This window comes from Ovis aries, chromosome 3 (assembly GCF_016772045.2).
Source record: "Ovis aries strain OAR_USU_Benz2616 breed Rambouillet chromosome 3, ARS-UI_Ramb_v3.0, whole genome shotgun sequence".
Taxonomy (NCBI): Eukaryota; Metazoa; Chordata; class Mammalia; order Artiodactyla; family Bovidae; genus Ovis; species Ovis aries.
The window spans coordinates 38,046,972-38,065,112 of record NC_056056.1 but is presented as its reverse complement, the minus strand read 5'-3'; the positions used below and the strand labels follow the sequence as shown (position 1 = coordinate 38,065,112).

General features: G+C 53.0%; 1 protein-coding gene across 1 annotated transcript in view; it reads right to left on the bottom strand.

Annotated features, from left to right (window-relative positions):
- Nucleotides 1-443: 443 nt before the first annotated feature.
- The window catches only part of EHD3 (EH domain containing 3), a 31,958-nt gene continuing 14,260 nt past the window's right edge, over nucleotides 444-18,141 (bottom strand). Inside the window, exons 3-6 of the mRNA XM_004005802.5 lie at nucleotides 14,951-15,048; nucleotides 6,704-7,116; nucleotides 5,841-6,005; nucleotides 444-2,637 (exon numbers count right to left, since the gene is read on the bottom strand). Of these exons, the coding sequence (XP_004005851.2) occupies nucleotides 2,110-2,637; nucleotides 5,841-6,005; nucleotides 6,704-7,116; nucleotides 14,951-15,048 (1,204 nt within the window). The 3' untranslated portion in view covers nucleotides 444-2,109. The remainder of the gene's footprint in view (nucleotides 2,638-5,840; nucleotides 6,006-6,703; nucleotides 7,117-14,950; nucleotides 15,049-18,141) is intronic.

Sequence of the window (18,141 nt, the reverse complement as noted above, 5' to 3'; positions counted from 1 at the left end):
GGTGAGGGGACCAACAGACACCCCTCTCCACCTAAAATACAGACAGAAACCTCCCCTCACTCTGCTGTCCTTCCCATTCCTCTTCAGTTGAAATAAAGGCATAGAGCTGAGAAATGGTCCTTTGCTGGGCTTGGCACCTGAATTAGAGGAGGCTGGACCTCTGTACCTTGGTTTTCCTTTGGTCTTCATTTCATGAGAAAGAGAAATGTGTGGATGCATAAGGAAGCCCAAGAGTTGGGGACCATCTTCCCTCCAGAGTGGCAAGGTGGTTCCACTGGGAGAGCCTGGGTAGTCAGTGGGCCTGGAGAAGCACCAGGCCAATGGGACGCTACCTGCGGACGCTGGCTATGGGTGGCCCCGATCCTCTGCCAGAGATGCCCGAGTTAAGAACCCAACTCCTCTCCGTCAGCCTCCCACGGAATCATGCTCTATGGCCAAGCAGATACCAAAGGATAAATGTGCTATATTAACATGAATACTAATGACAAGTGTACTGCAGTAGTAAGCACATAGTAGATACAGAGAATATTCTCTATATAGTCTGAACATAGATACAAAATAACTTATACTTGTTTTTGTTTTCCATCACAGTAGGAGTATAGCGTACAAAGGGACTGGTTCAGTGGCCACAAAGCAAGCCGAGGGAGAGACTATAAGGGCAGCTGTAGGGCATCAGGAATGGTGGGGATTTGCCAGACACTGCAGAGTCGTGGGTCCTGCAGAGAACATGGCCTCAGACCTCTCAAACTGGCCTTCTTGACAGTCAGCAGGAGGTCCCACTTGAGAAGAGTTGGAGGCTGCATTTGAGCTGGGATGATTCAGGCTGCGGGGTGGGAGGCGGAGCAGAGTCAGAGGCAAACAGCACCCAACAGGCCAGCTCACATTCCTGCTGCTGCTGCTGGGCTTCTGTGAGGTTGGGAACATGGGGCGCAACGCCAGAAGGCACGGTTTGCTTCTGTGCTGTGACAGATGGTCAGACTGACGGCCACCAAATGCTGGCGGGCCCTTCTCCCTTGCCAGCCTTCTCTGGGAGCCCGTGAGGGGCCTGCGTGCTCAGCTAACTCTTCACAGTTTGTCATTAGCCAGAAACACAGGGATCCTGTATATCATCACAGCAGAGGGCAGAGTCTGTGGCCCTAGCTCCATCACATGTGAGCTGTGTGACCTGGGAGGGTCACCTGAACTCTACTGAGTCTCAGGCTCAAATGGGAGGGGCTAACACAGACTTCCTTGGAGAGTGGTTAAGGACAACTTGGAATAAGATATATGAAGCTCTGGATGCAGCTCCTGGCACTCAAAAGGGATGGATAAATGTGTCAAGTACAAGCATCCACACAGAGGCCAGGTGGGAAAAACAGGAATCTCACAAAGTCTGTGGGATAAAACCGCCATTGACTGGCTACGAGAGCAACAGATGACAGGACAATTTCTTCGCTTTCTTTCCTGCCAAGTTTTTCCCTTCTCCCTCTGGTTCTGGGATTCTTTGAGAGGAAGCGCAAGCAAGTTTTAAGCCAGGTCTGCCGAGGCAGTCAGAGCCTCAGCATGGGAAAGAGGGCTCATGGCTGTGGCTACATCTCTTCAAGTCTGGGGCCTGGTTCCCTGAGGACGCTTCCCCCTTCACTCCCCTCCCTACAGAGGCCCCCTCCCCTCCCATCTCCTGGCCCCAGAGCAGATTTCATGTTAGCAAGTCAAAGAGGTGGGGATAAAGCATAGAAAAAAGTGGATTGTCTATTAAGTGAAAAACCTTTTCCATCTGCTCTGGGTCTGGGGAATCTGGAGGTGGGTGGGCCATCTGTGGCCAAGTGAACGGCCTCCACAGGAGAAGGTGGGTCTCTGGGCAGTGGGACCAGGGAGAGAAAGGGATGGAGACTGAGGCGTGACTCCTGGGACCCTGGGTGCTTCTGTGCTTCAGCCAATTCTGAGCACTTGGACATGTGTCCTGGAAACCTGGGGATCCTGTTCCCTCCTATCTGCAGTGCCGGTCTCAACATCTGTGTGTGTGTGTGTGTGTGTGTGTGTGTGTGTGTATGTATGTGTGTGTGTGTGAGAGAGAGATCGCCTCTCCCATCTCCTCTAACACCTGCCTGCTTTGGACCTCCTTGCCTCCCATCACTCGGTGGCCTTCCTTTTGGAGGGGGGTACAAGGTGGGCGGGCAGCTCGTTGGGCAGCTCATGCCCCTCCAGCTTGACCTTGATGAGGTGGTTGGCCAGTGCAAACTCCTCATCATCCAGCATGCCATCCTTGTCGATGTCAGCCAGCTTCCAGATCTTGCCCAGCACGCTATTGGGCAGCTTGGAGCGCACCATCTCCTTCTTGGCATTGGCACCTGTGATCTTGCCATCCACCGGTGACAGGGTGTAGAAGATCTCATCGTACATGGGCTTGTCCCTGGCCACCACCCACTCGGCATCATCGATGCCCTCCCCGGCCCCCTCCCCGTAGCCGTGCCCGAAGGGGCCGTGGAGGGTGCCCTCGAATGCTCCGCCCTTCACTATCTGGGCGGGCCGCTGGGTCTCCTCCTGGCGCACCAGCACCATGAGCTGGGCAATGTCATGAGCCAGCATGTCATCCACCACCTCCAGCAGCTTGCTTTTCAGGGGCTGGAATTTGCTAAAGTCCTGGGCTTGTAGCTGGTCCTGGGAAGAGAGAGAGAAAAAAGGTGAGGACAGAAGACAGTGGGCCCAGAAAAGATATGAGAGAAAGAGACAAAAGATACATTGACTCTTGGTGGATTTTTCAGGAGAGAGGCTAATGGCAGGGGTTGGAGAAGAAAGAGATTTAACAACTGGTTTGATCTGTCTGGGGCTTTCCTGATAACTCAGTTGGAAAAGAATCTGCCTGTAATGCAGGAGACCCCAGTTTGATTCATGGGTTGGGAGGATCTGCTGGAGAAGGGATAGGCTACCCACTCCAGTATTCTTGGGCTTCCCTGGTGGCTCAGCTGGTAACAAATCTGCCTGCAATTGAAGACCTGGGTTCGATCCCTGGGTTGGGAAGATCCCCTGGAGAAGGGAAAGGCTACCAATTCCAGTATTCTGGCCTGGAGAATTCCATGGACTGTATAGTCCATGGGGTTGCAAACAGTCGGACATGACTGAGTGACTTTCACTTTCACTTCACCTTGATCTGTTTGGATTCCTTTAGTGCTCTAGGAAGCAAATAGTCAGGCCTCCATATCTGAGGGCTCTGCTTTTATGGATATTACATCATTTTATATTATAATGAACTTGAGCATCCATGGATTTTGGTATTTGTGGAGGTTCCTGGAACCAATGCCATGTGCATACCAGGGGACAACAGTCATTAAATTTCTAAGTTCCTTTTGGCTATTGATTGAACAGTGAGTGGCTCTTGAATGCTCCATCCCTCTGAGACTGAGTCATGTGGGTCCCTACTTCAATAAGGGTTACACTTGAAAACACACTCCATTACATGAGCTCATTCTCTTCCTCATGACCTTCTGAGAGTGGGAAATCACATTTTATCACCATTCAGGAAGGAAAAAGGGAGGTACAGGCAATGAGAAATAAATCACAGTAGAGGCCAAAGGTCATTCCCAAGCCAGTAGTTCTTAATCAGGATGCCTGAGGGATTATCTGGAGAAATTTTTCAATGATCAGCTTTTCCCTGAGGGTTCTGACTCAGCAGGCAGGAGCAGGTAGGCAGGTTTTATAAAAGCTCCCTTCCTTGCCTTCCCATGACCACCACACTACGTGGTAAAAGAGATGTGTTTTGCTTTGCATGTCTTTGCCATTTTTAAAGGTCCCAGGTCTCAAATATCCCCAGATTCTCCTTGGCCGCTATAACAACAAGATGAGAGCTTCCAGCTCCCACCCTGGCTCTGGCCACAGCAATCTCGGGACACTGGGAGGAGGCCAGTTTACAGGGGACAGTCTCAGGACAAGCACACTACAGAAGAATTTAGAAAACACCCATGGCTATATTTCAAGACCAAGTGTGAGCCTGGGCATCCTCACCTCCATTCCAGGGTGGGGCTGGGAGGGATGTGGAGGGTGGAGCAGACAAGCCCTTTCTCCTGCCCTTGGGCACAACCTCTCTGGTTCCTGCCTCTCCCAGCCTGTCCATGTCAAGGTGTGTTTTGTGGGCTCCCAACTAGGGGTCCCAGTGTCTTCCAGGGGTCAAAATGAGTACTCCCATCAGCCCACATATATGTCCCCACAGTACAGTTATTTACATGCTGAACCAGTATCCCTAACAGAACCTGACATCAGATGGGCAAACAAGCGAGAAGGTGAAACCATCTGTGTTGCAAAAGAATTCCTCACATTAAAAAGTCATATGATCCCTTTCAAATGTCATCTTCCCCAAAATTTGCTTACAGATCATGAAATTCTTCAGAGAAGGCGATGGCACCCCACTCCAGTACTCTTGCCTGGAAAATCCCATGGACGGAGGAGCCTGGTGGGCTGCAGTCCATGGGGTCGCGAAGAGTCGGATACGACTAAGCGACTTCCCTTTCACTTTTCACTTTCATGCATTGGAGAAGGAAATGGCAACCCACTCCAGTGTTCTTGTCTGGAGAATCCCAGGGACAGGGGAGCCTGGTGGGCTGCCGTCTATGGGGTCACACAGAGTCCGACACGACTGAAGTGACTTAGCAGCAGCAGCATGAAATTCTTAACAGAAAGAGAAACTGAAAGTTGAAGCCCAAATTATGTGAAAACAATTCTGAAACAAGTGACTGGCTCGATGTGGATAGTTATAGGAATGAATGGATATATGAACAATTGCACACTCTGGATGTCTCTGTTTTTCTTTTACTAGATAGGAAAGCAAAAACGCATACCTTTGGGACTACACTAATGTTCTAAAACCCTCTGAGCAACAAGAGCAAAAACAATATTACTACTACATCTGCTATTTTTCCTAATCCCCTAATTCTTGAAAACATTTCCTTTTTAAATAATGACAGAATCATGGAAAGTTGCAAAAATCATGTAGAGGTAGGTTCCTTGTGGTCATCTCCCTGCCTCCTCTACTGGTGAAATCTCACCTAACTTGCTGCTGCATTTAAACAGCATAGTCTGTACCAGGCCATGCTAACTGCCTTACAAACATTAACCTGATTTCTGCTCACAATATCCATATAAAGTGGTGTTTTGTACCCTCAACATGTAGACAAGAGACAGAAGGTTAGAGAGGATCCAGTTAGCAGGGTGTGGTAGGTTTTTGCTTAGACCTTGGACAGCTCCTGGGGTTTCTATTTGCAGCCTATGTAAACATTACTAAAACCACAGGCAGGTTAATTACATTTGTAAACCTCAGTTTGCTCACCTGTGAAAGGGGGATGAAATGCCTCCCCCAGAGGGTTATTTCTGGGGACATAAGAAACTATGTGTGGCTGACCCTGGCCCAAGAGAGGCGCCCATGGTGCAACCCAAAGATGACAAACTCCTGTGCAGACTTCTGCTTCTCGGTGGCGTATATTCAAATCACTGCCAAGGCAGATCTCAGCAGTAAACTTAAGCAATGAAGGGCCAAGAGCATGTTTGTCAGGCAACTTGTCCTGTCTCACATGATGCGGTGGGGATTCCAAACCGGTGGTGACCAGGACAGGAGAAGGTCATAAGCTGGAGGTATCAGAGCCCCCTCTAACACCACTGCCCACTGCGAGCACCAGGGCTCCATGTTTCTCCCAGGGCCCAGGCCTGGCACCTGTTGGGCCAGTGTCAGCCCAGCAGGAAGGGCATACCCAGGGCTACCTGCCTGCCTGTTGATTCTGGGCTGAGTTTCCCCAGAACATCCTAGGGTGGTCTACTCCCAGTTTGAGATGCTCAGCCAGCTCGTCCCTTTCCTGGAGCCCCCAGACCCTGGTTACCTGCATCCTCTTCAGGTTGGGGAAGTCCCCAGGTGAGATCTGGTGCTCCCGCTCAATCTGGGCATAAATCTCAGCCAGATTGTTCACCAGCTCCTTCTTCTTGTTGTCCTTTCCAAACATGGAGGGCATCTCCTTCTTCAGAGAGCTGATGATGTAGGCGTGAACCTGAATGACAGGGGCAAGGAGAAGCCTTCAGATTAAGACCTCTAGTTCTTTCCTTTACCATCAAGATCAAGTTCTTGCCTTCCCTCCAGGGCACCTCTCACCCCATCTTTTCTACAAACTCTTCCTCCTGCTCCTACTTCTGAAATAATTTGTCTCCATCCTCTTTCTCTTCCATTGCTTACAGCACTGAGCTGTTTCACTAGATCTTGGGGGAAGGGGAGTTTGTGAGGAGGTTAAGGTCAAGACTAATAGGGATGGTAATTCTGGTGATGATGTTGATGAGGAAGACAGTAACAACAGCTGACACGAACAAAGCACTTGTGAGGATGCCAGGCACTGTGATGAGGGCTTTGCCATCTTTATTCTATGTTATCTTCTAACCCTTTCATTGCACAGATGTGGGAGCAGGCACAGAGCAACTAAGGGCCTTGCTGAGGTTGGGATCACACTGTAAACTATGGAGTTGACTCCAATCTGGCCATCTGATGCCAGGGCATGTCATCGTAAGCACCATACTACCCAGCCCCACCCCCTCCGAGTGGCATGGCTGATGCTCACAAGGCAGTGACTACCGGACATCCTCACATGGGCAGACAGTAGCTCAGGGCTGCAGGCAGTAGCCCTCTCCCCTTGCAGCTGACCTCAACCCCAAACCACCGGCCCTGCCCATGCTGCCCCTCTCCTAGAGGCAGCCTCACCTTGGCCAGCCTGGCTCTCTTGATGAGGTCATTCAGCTTGCGCAGGGCAGCGTTTCGGGGCAGACTCTGGATGTCTCTGAACAGGTCCTGCTCCTCGGCCTCAAAGAGCTTCCGGTTGTCTGGGATGAGAAGCGGGTGGGACCAGAAGGAGCCGATGTAGACCCGGATCACCTCGGGCGTGTTGACGATCTTCCCCAGGGACCACATGAGGGCCCCGTACACTCGCATCAGCTGCTGCGTCTCGATCTGGTCGGCCTTGTTCAGCACCACTCGCATCTTGTCCTCGTGGTTCTTGAGGGCTTTGATGACTTCTGAGAACTCATCGGAGATGTCCAGCTTGTGGGCGTCAAAGAGCAGGATGATGCGGTCCACCCGCTCGGCGAACCACTCGAGGACAGCAGCAAAGTCGTACCCTGTGGCAGAGCAGAGTCAGGGGGTGGGGCCTTTGGGGTGAAGGGTAGGGATTTGGGGTGAGGCGGCGGTGCAGTGGAAATAACATGGTCTCGGGAGTCAGATCTGGGTTCAACTCTGGCTCCTCCATCATTTCACTATTTGGCCTTGAAACTTTGGCCCAGTTACTGACTGTCTCTGAGTCAGTATCTCCATCTATAAATGGGCATATGAATAGTATCTAGTTAATAGATTTTTAAGGACCAGAGATGCTCAGCTCACCTAGCAGCTAGAGAGGAAGCAGCTTCACCTCTCAGTCTCCTCTTCCATACAAAGGGCAATAGATGGGGATGTGAGGCTCAGAGAGGTAAAGAAGTGACTTGCTCGAGGGCACACAGCCCAGGAGCAGCAGTGCTGGGATAAAGGTGGAAGTGTTGGGCCTTCTGTCGCTCCCCACTGCCACACCGCTGGCAGGGCGGTAGGAGCCCTTCCTTAGGTTCTGGGTGGGCTCAAAGACCCTGGCTCCCAACACCACAGGGTTTTACATGCAGAGACCTTGGGGTCCCAGAGCTCTTTGCCACCATTGAGTGGGAGACTGAGCCAAAAGGAAAAAGCCAGCAGTTCCCCCCCTGCCTCACAGAGGAAGATTAGAGACCAGGGAGAGTCATTCGGCAACTGCTTTGCAACCGAGTGAGAGGCAAGCAGCTCTGCTCGCCTGTAACAAGGTCCTCAGCGTGAGTTCAGCAGAATCCCCTGGAGAGACTGTTAGAGCCTCAGACTTCGATTCAGTTCACATCATGACCTCAATTCACCCCCACACCACCCTGTGAGGCAGGCACAGTCCCACTTTCCAGAGGAGAGACTCAGAGATGAGGGGAGAGTCAATTGCTGGTGTGTGTGTATGTGTGTGTGTGTTGGGGAGGGGGTGTTCAGGACTAGACCTGGCTATGGGGCCCTGGGCACCCTACACCGTCCTGCAGGCAGTGGTCCTGCACCTTTGAGCCCCCTGCCTCCCTCTCCCCTTCTTGTGCCCAGGCTGGACTCACAGCTCCCACTGAGCCCCAAGGTCCATGCCCGCCTGCTCCAGGGAGGCCTGCAGCTTGCACTCACTCCCTCCCCCATCCCTTCCAAGGGCTGGCTCTGGCTATATTTAATCTTCTTCAGCACAGCCAGGTAGGGGGCGCCTGGCTCACCTCACCTCCAGAAGGCAGCCCCTCAGAGCCATAGATAGGAAGTGGGGCAGAGGTCTCAGAAAATCAAGGCAAACTGACTTCCGGGCCCCAGTGCCCCAAGAACCTGGAAAATAGGTTGCGACTTTGCTGCTGCAGTGCCTGGAACCAGCAAGCTTGCCCTCCGCCGTGGCTGGGGAGGGCAGTGGGGCTCAGCGGCCTCTGCCCTTCTGTTGAGGCCTGCTCCCAAATCTAGCCAGAAAGGTTTTGGCTATGGTGGTGCTGGCTATGGGGAGGGCAGCTGTGAAGAGCAGGCTGCCTTTTCCCTATGTCCCTCCCTCCTGTGAGGCAGATTTCAGCCCTCACTGCTCAGCACACCTCATGTGGCCGCTGGTGGCAACTGCTCACCATCAGCTGGGCAGTCAGAGCAGCTAGTCCTGGACACTTGATGACATGGCTCAAAGCAAGCCGCTAAGCCTGCCCAGGGCTCAGGACCAGAACGCAGGTCTTCTGGCTCTAAGCCCAGCTCTCTAGCCACCCCTCCATGGGCTAGGGAGATTGAAGGGGCCAGTGAAGCTACAGGGAAGAGGCTCCTGGCCTCTGAGCCTTCGCCAGTCCACAATGACGGTAGCCTTGCACAAGGAGGCTCTGCTGCAAAGACCTGGAGGGAGTGGGGCAAATCTCAGAAGCCTGACCGGACCCCGCGTGGGGAGGGGCAAGAAAGGGACGACCCCAGTCAGTGCTGCCAGAACAGGGCGTGCCTGTCCCTACAGCTGGGTCAGGTGCCCTTCAGGCAGGTGCCGGCCTCTTGGCTGACCCAGGGAACCATCAGGATGCATTGTCCCCCCGTTGCATTGGGAGCTGGCGGGGCAGGGCCTGCTCATCCTCCTCTGCTTCCCTGTGCTCAGCATGGTCCCCTGCACACAGTAGGTGCTCTATCAGCATGTGCTGCTCAGAACTGAAATGTGAGAGCTGTTCTGCCTTTTACATCCCAGGGACAGTGAATAAGCCATCCCTGGGCCTCAGTTTCCTGGTCTCTGAATTGCAACCTGAAGGAAAGCTACATGGCTCAAAATAGCCTGGAGTTAAAACTCCCTCCAGATCCTCCCCACCATTCTATACAGAATAAAGAACTTTCTCCCCCAAAGAAAGGAATGGACATTAAGATTGATTACGTTCAGTTCCCAGCTAATCCCAGTCTCTGGCCGGTCTCAGGAATTCCTCGCACCAGTTGCTGAAAGCTAACTAATCAAAAATAATCATGAGGAAAAACAGACCCCTCAAAACGATGTATCTCTGCATCTGTGTTTTCTTTATATACCTACTGTCTTCTTGACTTAGCGCAGGAGCTCACTAATCTGACTGCTGCCCCTGCTCGCCTCATTAAAGGTGGTCTGTTCCGATCAAGTGCTGGTCTCCTCCTTTTTCCGAACCTTGCCTTCTCTAGTTCCTTTACCTTACAGAACCCACCACACCCTGCCAGAGGCTGGCTGTGAGGATCCATTCAACAACGAGGACGCAGGTGAGACTGCCTGTGACCCTGGCTGCTCCTATGGCTCTGTCCCTCTGTGCGGAGCTTCTTTCAAGCCTGAGTGCCCATGACTTGGGTGTGCTCTGAAGGGGTCATCTGAGGAGCACTGGTCTGGACACGCCCACCTCTAGTTTCTGCTCAGCTATCAACTTGCTGTGTGTCTTGGGGCAAGAAGCCTTCCTTCTCTGGTCCTTGGTCTCTTTGCTTGTTAATCCGGGGGAAGGAAGGCTGGGGGCTGCTGTCTTAGATGTCCTGGGTGCCCATATGAAGGCTGCTCCTGCCTGAGGGTAGGCAGATGGCTTCTGGGAACCCTTTCTAGGATTTCAGATGCACGGAGGCCTCCTCTTCATCCTTCCACTTTTGCAAATTCTGCTTGCTCTGGCAGGGCTGGCTATCAAATTACCAGCAGGGGGATGCTGAGAAAGCTTCCTCCCCAGGTGTGGCTGTGAGGAAATGAGAGTCAAGCAATGACTCTGCGGGCTCTCTCTGAAGCTCAGCCTCCCTGATCCTGGCTATAGAGCCTCGCGGGCTCCAGGCTGGGTATCTAATTGGTTTTGTAGACTGAGATTATGCAGATCCAGGAATGGGAGCATCAGAAAAGCACGGAGTAGACCTATTCAGGAAAGGGGAATGGGCTGCTCTCCCATTTAGTTTCTGTGTGGATTTAGGCAAGTCTGAACCTCAGTTTTTCGGCTGTAAAATGGGGATAAAAATGACTGACTGGTGGGGGATTAATGGTAGAACCATGGTTACAAGAGAGCCATGGGGAGGGCCCAGACTCAGTCTGGAGGCTCTGCTGCAACATCTGGGGTGACGAGCCCCCTTTCCCTTGCTGGTTCTGGGAACAGCTCAGAGACCCACAACAGGGCTCTCAAGTCCTTGCAGTAGCTAAGGGTTCATGAAATGTGGACTGGTGGGTGGTGGGAGATTCAAGCTCTGGAAGACTGATAGTGAAGCTGGCCGTCCTGGAATTACAGGTAGCAAGTCTGCCTTTTCTGGGAGAGTGGGTGAACAGGCCCCTGGAGCAGAACATGGGTAGCCTGCAGGCCCGCCCCCCACCCCAGGCTCCAGGGCACTGGAAGGAAAGCATTTCTAAGTAATTCCAGGCAGGAGGAAATCAATGAGACAAACAACAATAAGTGCAGCAACTCCTTAGTCATCAGCCAGCTTCCTTCACAGCCTGAGAGGCAGGGCAAGGGTGCTGACAAGGCAGCACGTTTCTTGGTATTTTCAGCCACACAGTCTCATTTGACTCCCACAACTCTCCGTGTGCCAGGAGGTAAACAGGCAGACACATCTAACAGGGAAGGAGAGGGAACAGAGAGGCGAAGGGGCTCGCCCCAGCTCACACAGCCAGCTGGGGGTAAACTTGGGGCTAGGACCCAGATCCTCACTCCCCTCTGTGTTCCCTTCTCGGCTCAGAGCCCTGCAAGGCTGGAGCTCCAGGCGCCGAGCTTATTTGAGGTGGGTACATAAAAGGTCCTGTTCCAGAATCTGCCAAGATTTAAAGACATCTTAGAGAAAGAGAAATTAGAAGGTATCAGTTTGCAAAGTGTGGGACCAGTTAAGATGACAAAGGCCACACTACATGCCTCCCAGAAGTCACCTTGAAAAGCAGCCGAACAGCCTTGTCCCAGGCCTCCCAGGTGGCCACATGGTGTCTGTGCACCCTTTTGAAGGGACTCGGGACTCTGCTACTCCACCCTGGCATGTGACAACCCTACAGGTGTGTATGTACAGAATGTGGTCCGGGGGCCTGGAGGCCCCTAAGTGAGGGCGCCAGGAACAGGCCAGGGATGGGAGACTGTGAGGATTGGCCCTGACACTCCGGGGTCCCCAGGGGAAAGTTGCAGAGGAGAGCGTGCTCCCTGGTCTCCAGGTGACAGCATGCCCCATTCCTCTTCTCTGAGCTCCTCGTGGGCAGGCAGGCCATGCTAATGTGCTGAGAAGCTACTCGACAGGGAAGCAGGAGACCAGAGTTCCCATCCCAGCTGTGTGACCTGGGCAAGCGTTTTCCTGCTCCAGCCCTGCTGAGCTCACCTGCACAGGATGGGGTCCGCTGGAGTGATGTGTGCAGTGCACTGTGGGGTTGCTTTTCTAAGGTGGGGCCTGTGGGGGTTTCTAGCTGGGAGGTGGACAGGAAATGTGGTTCCCAAGTGTGAGGACACTCAGGCTTCCGGAGCCTTCCTCTTCCGCTGCATCCTCGCTTCTTCCCAGCAATGAGTCCCGGGCTGGACACATCCTGTCACTTCCAGCAACTGCCTCCCTGCCCCTCTCCCGCCCACCCCAAAGCATCTGCCTCCAGAGACAAGTGTGGGCCAGGACTTCCCGGGCTCAGGTTCCCGGACGTCCCTGCTTCCGGCTCTCCCACAAGGCACACAAGGCACCCTCAGATCTGGGCAGAGGGGCCACACCTTGAACAAGGACCACACTTGGCCCAGCTCTCGCCTGGCGCCTGAGTGCTCCACCTGTGAAGTCTGAGGCCTGGGAGGGGCCTCTGGGAGAGGTGGCACACCAGGCCTCGGCCCAGAAGAGGCTCAGTGTAAATGTGATGACGATGCCCCGTTTCCCTGGTGAGACACAGCCTTGAACCTGGCATGAGGCTCAGTGAGCGGAATATGGCTGGATTTCAGGCTTGACTTACCACCTTAGTCTGGTGTGCACCTGCTGGGCTATCCATGGACTATCCTGACCCTGGGCTGCAGGAAGGCAAGAAGCACCAAATCTGTACTGTGGCCAAACCCAGAGTTCTGAGAGCCCAGGCGAAAGGCCACAGAAGAGTGTTTGGTTCTGTGCACATACCTGTGTGTGTGCATGGTGGGTGTGTGGAGGGAGGTGTGATGTATATAGATAGAGGGTTATATGTATACAGGTAAACATTGAACTACCTAATTCTATGGCTGATTGTGAGGGATGAGGGGGGGAGGTCTTCATATTAGAAACTTTCCTTATCTGGGGTGCCCCTGATATCTGAGGGTATCCAATACCCACCCTCTATTTTCCTGGTCTCTGTGGAGTGCTGAGGTTAGCCCTGCCCCAGGCTGATGATGCAGGACTGGCAGCTCAGCTCTCAGCTCTTGTTTTTATCCCAGGCTACTTTGCCAGCAGCTGCATTTATAATCTAGGCTCAGGAGGGCAGAGATCAAACAGGTCTGCAGAGACACACACTGGGCTATCACTTCTCCCAGAAGTGGGGCGAGACCTGGTGGCAGTTGGCATGGGGTGGGAAGGGGATAGGAAGGGAAAGCAGGAAAACTGAGCCCCCAGTTTACTGTAGAGAAGCCATTGAGGTCCAAAGACAAAGTCAGGAGAAAGAGGAATAGGAAAAGAACAGAATGTAACAGAAGCTGAGGAAGGCAGGCATCTCTAGAAGCAGGGCTGCCATGTACAGTTGCACAGGCAGTGCACTGCACAACTGCAAGGAAGGCCATTGTATTGCTAGATTGTCCTGCTGCTGCCCTATTGATAGGGCCCTGGGTGTCAGATAAAGACGAAAGAAGGGAGCTCACTGTGAGCTCCAGTTCTGATGTTCCATTCCAGAGCTGATGTTCAAGTTTCCATCACTGTCTGTGGACATCATGAGGTCAGGTGATGGGTATCATTACCCTTTGCTACTCACAGGGACATTAAGACTCAGGGGAAAATGTGACCTACTGAGACCCACAGGTTCTAAAACCCAATGCTCTAAACTCCCAGTCCAGTGCCCTTGGAAACCCAAAGGCTAGAATCCTCTCTGGACCCCTGGTCAGGCTGTACTTGTAGGAACCCAATGCTTGGGGAGTTCAGGGGGAGAACTTTGTCTTCTCTCTTCTTCGAGGAGACACAGGCTATCTGTGTAAATCCCCTTTAGGCCTAAACTCAGGATGAGCCTAGAGGAAGACTTAAGGGGTGATGGTAGGGACTGGTCAGGAGGAAGGGAATAATTAGGGAAACAAATAGAAGCAAGGCAGCTGTCCAAGTTGCTCCCTGCACCCCACTGGGGCCCTGAACAGAGTGCTTCCAAAGGGCAGGTAGACCAGAGGGAGGGGGTGAGATGTCCCTCCCCGCCAGGCCATTGGTTCTATGTCCGCCTCTCCCCTGCACCACCATACATGCACCTCACCCCAGGCATGTGTGGAAGGAAGGTGGGTGGTCACCGAAGGTTGCCCAGAGAACTCTTGCCTGTGCAAAGCCTTCCCTTCCCAGAAGCTGCCTTCAGAGTGCTAGTTTGGCTCCTGCCCAGCTCCCAGCTCCAGGACTGGGGTGGGCATGGCTTCATCAGCTTTTCTTACCAGAAATACAGCATCAGCACAGAAATGGTAGGGGGCCATCTGGGGCACACAGTCTGGTGTGGCTGGTGAGGCTGGGGGAGCATGGTCCTAAGCTGTAGCTTTAAGACTTTTGCAGTATCCATCTAGTATTTTAGAGCTAGGAAAACCCCGATGATGCTGGTGGTGGTGATGACTGGTAAGAACTCATTTTTACCGGGCACTTGCTATGAGCCAGACAGGAGGTTTTTCACTTGTGTTATTTCTTTTAATCCTCAAACAACCCTAGAAGGTAGATAGACTTATGTCCTCTACTCTACAGATGAGGCGGCTGAAGGAAAGAAACCCTCCAGGTCACCCTGCCAGGAAGTGTTAGAGGCAGGCTCAGAACGCTGGTGGTCTGGCTCTTGAGTTCAGGCTCCTGATACCCCATACCAGGGACCTCCCTCAATGAGCAGTCACCCACATCTGCTGGAATGAGCATTTTCAAGTACCCAGCTCCCTGCTCTCACACCCCAAAGCACACTGTCATCCTCATGCTGTTGGCTGAAGTCCTCTGCCCGTACTTGCCTCCCTGCAGAGCTGCCAGCTCCTGGGACAGGGACAGCAGGACCTTTAGAACAAGCCAGGGTTTGGCCCAGGAAGAAACCCAATGAGGCGAGTAAGGCAGACACTGATATGTCCATTTCACAGATGAGAAGCCTGAGGCCAGCTGCTCCTGAGTGACAATGGACCTGAGCTCTGGTACTAGCCCCTGCCTAGGACCACCCCACATAGCACACGAGGCAGTGCTGACTCATCAGGAGACAGCAAGGCCCCAGGAACCTCTATCCTGGTATAGAAGCCGGAGAACATTCTGAAAAGAATATAACACAGAGCCAGGGCCAAGCCTACCAGGTGCCTCGCTTACCTCTGCTGATCCTCTGCTTCTCTCCAGAGAGGATGCCTGGTGTGTCAATGACGCTGATGCTCTCCAGCACGGGGTTGGGCAGCTGGGCACACACAAACCTGCATAGGTGGGAAGAGACCCGTGGTGAGCCGCCATTCTGCCCTTGCCTCTCAGGCACCCTCCTTTTGGCCCCATACCAACCTCTCCTGCCCTGGGCAGAGGTTCCAATGCAGACTCCCAGCCCAAGTTAGACCAACCCCCATAGTGGACCCAGGATCTGTACTTGGAGGAAGCTCTCGGGGGCATCCTAAGGCAGCTGTAGGACTATGTCTGTGAGCCCCTGCTGGCAGGGACACCAGGATGTCCAGCGCTTGAACCCTGCCCCACCAGGAGCACAGTCTGGTAGAATAGTGGAGGTGTGCAGAAGGACATAGGTACCATGGGACCAGCACCCCCAAGAGGTCAAATGAAGGACTCAGGAGATCCAAGGTGGAAGGAAGGCTTCCTGGAGGAGGAGACACTACAACTGGACTTGAAGAATGGGCCACACCACGCAGGAATGCTTATGTGGGCTTTTAAGAGGCTGTCCAAATACCAAATATTGCTATTAGCATAGCGTGCATGCACGCTAAGTCGCTTAAGTCATGCCCGACTCTGTGTGGCCCTATGGACTGTAGTCCGCCAGGTTCCTCTCTCCATGGGATTTCCCAAGCAAGAATACTGGGGTAGGTTGCCATTTCCTTCTCAAGCCTTAAGCAAGGAAACATTTCCAGTGTTACATACCAAAGTCTCCAAATATAAACTGGTAAACCTAAGCTGGATCCTTCTTACTTCAAGCCTTCTCTCTTAAATGCCATTTTTGGTGGAAGCCGACAAGGTGTCTGACCATCACAGTTCCAGTTCACAGTCCCACTGTCTTGGGAACAGACAGGGAAGGGAGCCTCTGCTCTCCAGTGAGGTGGCTGCAGAAATGCAGGTCAGGTGAGGAGGCCAGGGATGCATGGGAAAGAGTCCAGGAAGCCACACAGGGGAGACAGAACCTGAAGTAAGACCTCAAAAGGTGACCAGCTTTGCTGGGAGGACAGGGGTGCAGGCAGGAAGCCAGGGTGTATGTGTGTGTGAGCGTGTGTGTGTGTGTATGTGTGTAGCTAAGTGAAGATACAGATAGGCACAGGGAGATGGCCATGTAAAGATGGAGTCAGAGATTGGAATTATTCTGATACAAACAAAATGCCTGGAGTAACCAGAAGCTAGAAGAAGCAAGGAAAGATTCTCCCCTCTGGGCTTCAGACGGGGCATGACCCTGCCAACACCTTGATTTTGAACTTCTAGCCTCCAGAACTATGAGTCAATATTTATTTTAAAGCCACCTAGTTCATGGTAATTTGTTCTGGCAGTCCTAGGAAACTAACAGAAGCAGGTGGAGATGCCACACGGAAATAAGAGGGGCGAGGGGAGCGTGTGTGTGTGTGTGTGTGCACGTACGTGTGTGTGTAGGCACCAGGCCAGGGGACACTATCACTGAGATGAGAACCAGATGGCTGGAGCAGCTAGAGACGTGGCCGGACAGGGAGGTAGGGGCCAGATTATAAGGGCCTTGAAAGCCATGTTAAGAAATGTGGATTTTATACTGAGGGTGGTAAAAATCCATTGGAACGTTCTAAGCAAAAGAGTGATACAATCTGATACGGTGGTTGTCAGCTTCTCCAGATCCATTTGGTAAATATTTACGAAGCACGTGCTGTGTTTCTGGCACTGTGCTAGACAGTCCATGGCGCGGCCCCTGTCCTATTAAAGCCCATGGTTCCCTCTATGCCTTGGGCCCAGCCAGATTCTTGTCCATAGGTTCTAAGGCACGCTCCAGCATTCCTCAATAAATTCCACATTTTGCTGAAAGCAGTTTGAGCAGGGTTGCTGTCACTTGGTGACCAGGAGGTCATGTAGATGGGGCTGGTGTTTGGGGCCAGGGCTCTAGGTGAGCATCACCCAGGCCAGGTGCATGGAGTGAGCAGGGCAGAAGCCGAGGGGGACACCAGGTCACAGGGGCCAGAGCAAAAGGGGGCTGGGGGAGACTGGAGAGGGTCTGCCAGGGAGACAGGAGGAGGCCAAGGAGCTGAGAGGGGATGGTGGTTGAGAGATGAGGTGGGGTGGGGACCGAACGTGCTCACGGCTTATCACAGAGAGGTCACGGACAATGTTCACATGGGCAGCTGTGACGAGGAAGCTGTGTTCCACAGGGTGGGGGGCAGGAAGGAGTGCGGAGGTGAAGCCCAGACGCTGTGGAAGGAAAGCGAGGGGGTAGTAGGGCCTGCTGCAGGGTTCTCAAGAAGATAGCTCCCTGCGGTAAAGGAGCCAAGGGAGGGCGGAGCTGTCAGGAAGAGGAGTAACTGACAGAGCCGTCCCTGGAAGATGGCTGGGGGTGGGGGTTCTTGGCGGGGGTGGGGAAGCGGCAGACCTGAGGGTAAAAGAGGGTGCAGATCCCTGGGCTGCGTGGCGGGGGTGGGGGGGGGCACTGACGCTAACAGGCTCCACTTATGGACAGACTGGAACCAAACCAACGGCAGGGAACCCAGGGATACGGGATTCCATCTTCTCTAGAACGGAAAGCAAGGTCATCCACTGCAAGAGGAGGCTGAGGTGCCTGGAAAAGGCTTGGGACACCCCCCAGAGAAGGGGAAGGGAGATGTCGGGGGGAGAATAGGACCCCTGGGCAGTACAAGGACAGGAAGCAGGCACCTGGGGTATAGCCATCCTGTACGTGGCTGCAGTGAAGCTGGTGGTACACGGAAGGGCCTCCTCAACTCCCTGCCCTGCCCTGCCCTGCTCCTTGTTTTTCCTCCCAGGGGATGTGCCTGGCCGGTCCCCAGAGAACAGTTCATGTATACATCTGTCACTCAGCTGTGGAGGCTCCAGCAGAGAAGTTACAGTGTTCCTGCATTGAGCCACGTTCTTTGAATCCTCTCTGCCTATACACACACACACACACACACACACACACACACACACATATATATATATATACATTTTTTTTTTCAGTTTTCTCTTCCTGAAATGTCCTTTTTTTTTTAACCCTTTGCATGTGACTTCACTCATCATTGAATATCTGTGTCAAATGCCAACTTTCTCACAAAGTCCTCTTGCCTTGGAGGAGGACATTTACTCTCATCCTATTTTACAGATGGGAAAAGTCAGACACAGACCAGTTAGGTAAT